The 4,888-nt window shown below is 46.4% G+C and overlaps 1 protein-coding gene across 1 annotated transcript in view; it reads right to left on the bottom strand.

Moving 5' to 3' along the window:
- Positions 1-4,596, bottom strand: part of HBEGF (heparin binding EGF like growth factor) — a gene marked incomplete at its 5' end in the record, with an annotated part of 15,216 nt that extends 10,620 nt beyond the window's left edge. The window contains one exon of the mRNA XM_025205855.1: positions 4,401-4,596. Coding sequence (XP_025061640.1) covers positions 4,401-4,596 — 196 coding nt within the window. The remainder of the gene's footprint in view (positions 1-4,400) is intronic.
- Between the last annotated feature and the right edge of the window lie 292 nt (positions 4,597-4,888).

The following is a 4,888-nucleotide window of genomic DNA, read 5'->3' as shown; positions in this document are numbered from 1 at the left end:
CTGTGGTGTTCATAAGGCAGCTAAGGAACCACCGGGCATCCAAACATCACGTTAGTTTTCAGTTTTGCAGTGAAACTGGAACAACTCCAGAAAACATAGGACATTCAGCAATGCTGATCATTAAGGGCCAGATTCTAATGCCCTCACTCACTTGGAACAGTGCTTCACTCTTCAAGTAACACCCCTAAGGTCAATACATCTGAACTTTCAGGCACTACAAAGTTTGGGCACATAGAGAAACAAAGCCATGAGGCTTAAATACAACTGAAGAATACTTTTAGATTCCCCCAGTGCTGCCCTTGGTCCCATGGACTGCAGCCCTTGTTTCCTTCCTCATGCTATTTTACAGCTTTAGAAGGCACCATGTACAGAGAAATGGGGGAAGGAGCCACTCTCAGCAGTGCAGGAGCTTTTAGTGTTATAATTTAGTGAAGAACCAAGAAAAGACAACCAAAATATTATGTACAAGAATTTCCTGTTTCCAGTTAGGGGTCCCTTTGGTTTATCTCTCTGCTGCAGGCATTGTGACTAGCAGTACAGGGCAGTGCTCACAGGAACATGCTATCACAGGGGCCAGGAAAAGACATGCAGAACCACACTGGGCTGCTTACTCTCCTCCAAACTGGCTCCCCAGCTGCCACCCACTCCTAGATCTTTGTGCTTGTGTCCCTCTGTCATGAGATCAGAGGAACAAAGGTAACACCACTGGTGTTTATTTGGGAGAAGTTATCTGATAAGACCACTACTACATTCAGGCCAGCAGGCATCAGGAATGGGCTAATAGGAATAGCAAGTGGGAAGGGTATGGATGAGCAGGGGCATAAGAAGTGGGGGCAGAGAGGATGTTCCTGACTTCAGTTCCTTGGAATAGCTCAGACACTCTTCCCCTCCACTGGCAAGATTGACAGAGCAGCTAGAGGTTCTAGACCTGACAGGGACTGGAAGGAGACATGCGGCACTCCTAAAGAGCACAAAGCAGAAGGGGTTCCCAACCCAGAGAAAAGCATTATTTATCATCCATTTCATAGTAGAAAGCCCTCACTCCAAGGGCAAAGTTGGCACAGCCCCTTATATTTACCATGCAAGTTAGAGTGAAGCATTTCAATAATAACAATAACCCCATCCCATTTGTGTGAATTTTGAGGCTGACAGAGGGTACTAAGTCATGGATAGGAGAGTGGGCAAGAACTAGAGAAGCCTGATTTCCTTTGCTTCATATTATAATAAAATTTAACCCCTTGGAACTACCCATGATTGCCCCTGGGCACTATAAGCTTTCACTTGTATAAACACTGGCCTAGACAGTGCAGAGGCAGCAAGAATTGGTGACTCTGGCCCCCGACAAATATTCACTTAGATGCACCACTGGATGTAATCCCCAGTCCCAACTCCATTTCCTGCCATGCCACATGTGTGTAGCAGGAGGCATGACTTTGGGATTGAGGATCAGATCCCTATCATGTCCTACTTGTCAGTGCAGGGGAAGCCTGAGATTATGATTCCAGGCTCCCCCTGCACTGGCAAGTTGAAAACTGGGTGCCCACAGGGATGCAGCCAGGGATGACAATCAGCTGATTGTCGGCGTGGGCTTGGGACTGCACTGGGGCTCATTCTGGATCCTAGTGCAGTCCCCAGCCCCAGGCAAGAATCAGTGATTGTTGGCTCAGCTACATGTTCAGTGTAAAGCATCATACAAAGCAGCCATAAAATTGTCTACATTATATGTGGAACAATTTTATGGCGGATCTGCCATTTTATGATGCCTCAGACTGTGTGCACGTACAGCACCCTTGTCAATTATGCTGCAATGAATACATTAAATCACAGCATAAGTGTAATGTGTAATGGGAGCCTTTGACTCCCCAGAGCTACTTCCTGTTCTTTCTATTCAACCCAGAAAGATTCTGGGCCCATCAACTCATGCACCTGTGTGGATGCTTTTCACCCTTCCAAAAGCTCACTGATTCCTATTGGAAGGGAAGAATGATCTGCCCCATTTGAAGAGGGCAGAAATATCTGTGGAGAAATGGAAGGGATATGGGATCAAAGTGAGGTGGAGAGAACTGGGAGGAGCAGTGATGAGGAGAGATTCTAATAGGGACAAGAAAGGAAGAGAAAGATTGTTTAATGGAAAGCACAGAAAGAGATGGAGGCAAATTTCCCCAGAACTGACTCCCTTTGGATGCAATAGCTCATCCTGGTGCTGTAAAGCTAGACAGTGTACGTCAGAAAATGACAGGAACAGAGACAAGACAGGAAGGGGAACAAAAAATGAGGAAAGACTAGAGTACGAAACATTGATCTCTGGTCCAGTCAGCATTGGCGTATGCTGGCGTAAACCTGGTGACCTCAGTGGAGTTATGCTGTTAACACCAGGTCTGAATTTGTCTGCGTGTCAAATCCTGGTCACAATCAAGCTAAAGCCTAGCCTCCTGCACTATTCAATGGGACATTCTTTGGCCCAAACCCTGGTAAGAGAAACCAGACATAAATGGACAGAGAGCACAAGAGAGCAAATCCTGAACCAAGCACCTCTGCAGAAGGGACAGTGTAGTGGCATTTCCCAGCTAGGTATGAAGGGTAGCAATGTGTGGGTGGTGAGCAGGGAGTCACAGGCAATTTCCCTCCTCGACAAAGCAGTGACTATTACTGATAGGGCTGGGAAACAAACCAACCCACTGGATTAACCCACAAGACAGAGCCCTGCAGGATATAAAGGAGTGTGATAAAATTTCATATACAGGTTTCCCTCACTTTATGCTGTACATGCATTCCTGGAAAACCGCACATAACTCAAATGTGCATAAAGGGAACCAACTTTACAATGCAAGTAATAGGGATATGTTCCAAGACCTCGACTGTACTGGCCCCCAGACCCATTTCTACCACTTTTACAAGACAATTTTAGTACTCACCAACAGCAGACAGGACACACAAGCACAGGGCACTATCATAATGGGGATGGCAACTACAGAAATGCGTATCAGAGACAACAAGTGAGAAGCACAGATCCACACAGGGGACTATATTTTGGTGCGCATCACTCCCACAATGCACCGCACAAAGCAGCTAACTGCGGGCTTCCACCACACCAATCACATAAGAGTGAATTTACCGTGCATATAATGAATTTTTGGTATAAAAAGGGTCATTGCATATGAGTGAATTCACACATACAGAACCCACATAAAGTGAGGGAAACCTGTACATTTTCTGGGACCAACCTACAGAACTGAATAAGAAAACCCAGGCCCAAAAAAGACTGCTGTGGGGTGATGGAAAGAATCTCCGATATTAAATGGTATAGGTTTATAGAGCTATTTCCATCTCCTCTTGATGTCATTAAATATTACAGGATTTTCCCAGAGAGAGAGAGAGAGTATGTTACTACAATAACCGTGCTGTTATACAAACCCTTTAACTGCAGTTTCCCCTTCTCCACTTTGGAGATAGCACTGCATTAAGCATTACAAAAATGAACGTCCAGAGTAGAGAACAGAGTGCTGGATCTAAGAAGTGTTACCAGGGACTCGGGGGAACAAGAAGCATGTCTGTCGGGATTTGGGGGTCATAAGAATGCAGCCCTGGGTCTGAGCACAGGGGACTTCACGGTAACAGAAGGCAAAGAAGCACAAACATAGAACTACTAAAAAAAACTGAACTGTGACACAAAGCACACGAGCCAGGAATTTCTGTGGGAACACTCTGGCCTGGCCTGGCTCTCTGCCCGCATCTCTTCCCCCCACAAGTATTCCTTCTCTCATGGCTCAGGGCTTAGCATATGTAAGTCAAAGACAGAAAAGCCCCTTTGGCTCTCACGATCTGTCCTGTTCTCTTGCAATGGTGTTTCTGCCTTTAGCTGTCCTCTACTTCCAGACAAAGGCTGAGAGTTCACTTTGATTACAGAAACTTTTTCCTCATCCATCCATCTGCTAGTCATACCCTGCTCAGCACCCCACAAGTAGCCCCAGGTATGAAGTCCCAAATCAAGAAAGCATTTAAGCACATACTTAAATCAATACCTATTGAATAAAGTATCCTGTTTAATTTTAAAAGCATGCTTTGAAGTCAATGGAACTTCAGCATTTGCTCAGGTACTTTGCTGAATCAGAGCAATTGTTGAATCATGACTATGACACAAAGTTAATTGAGAGCAGAATTTACCTCACTAGTTGTGGGAGCATGCCACACTGCTCTGGGACTCTTACTCCAGTAGACTGATAGTAAAGAAATCCCTGGGTAACTCATTCACTTCCAGGTGACTCCAGTACCAAAGAGTGAAAACTCCTTCCTTTTAACAACCTGCTCTGTTCATTTCTTTCCCCTTCCCACAGACAAAGTTAATGCAGCACAGCATATCCCTGAAATGTGTTGGGGGTGGGGGGGACAACGACACATACCTCTTGGGAGCTCAATAAAATAATCCCCGGAGGAAGTAACCCCTCTGTCTCTCTCTTCTTCATACTCGGAGCCTGCCCTGGTCTGGAAGAGCTGGACAGTCCCCACACGCCTGCTGTTTCTTTCATGGTAAACTTCATTTTCAGTCACGTCGGTCCCTTCTCCATTCACAAATCCTGAGTAGGCTGCTGGGACAAACAGGCAAACCCGTCAAGCTGCGATGCCACAGTGAAAGCCACGGCAGAGCTGGCACTCGGGAGGTGGGGGGCACTCTCTCAAATGCTTGTCAGCGCTGGAACAGGCCACCCAACAAGGTTGTAAGTTTAAGACCCAGCTAGACAAAGCCTTGGCAGGGATGATCTAGTTGGGGCTGGTCCTGCTTTGAGCAGGGGGTCAGACTAGATGACCTCCTGGGGTTCCTTCCAACCCTCAATGTCTAGGATTCTGCTAGGGGGCAGGGGTGGAGGGGCAGCTGTTTATAGCCACGGCG

This window comes from Alligator sinensis, unplaced genomic scaffold, assembly GCF_000455745.1.
Source record: "Alligator sinensis unplaced genomic scaffold, ASM45574v1 scaffold156_1, whole genome shotgun sequence".
Lineage (NCBI taxonomy): Eukaryota > Metazoa > Chordata > Crocodylia > Alligatoridae > Alligator > Alligator sinensis.
Note: the sequence above shows the minus strand (reverse complement) of the source record. Positions and strands in the feature narration are given on the sequence as shown.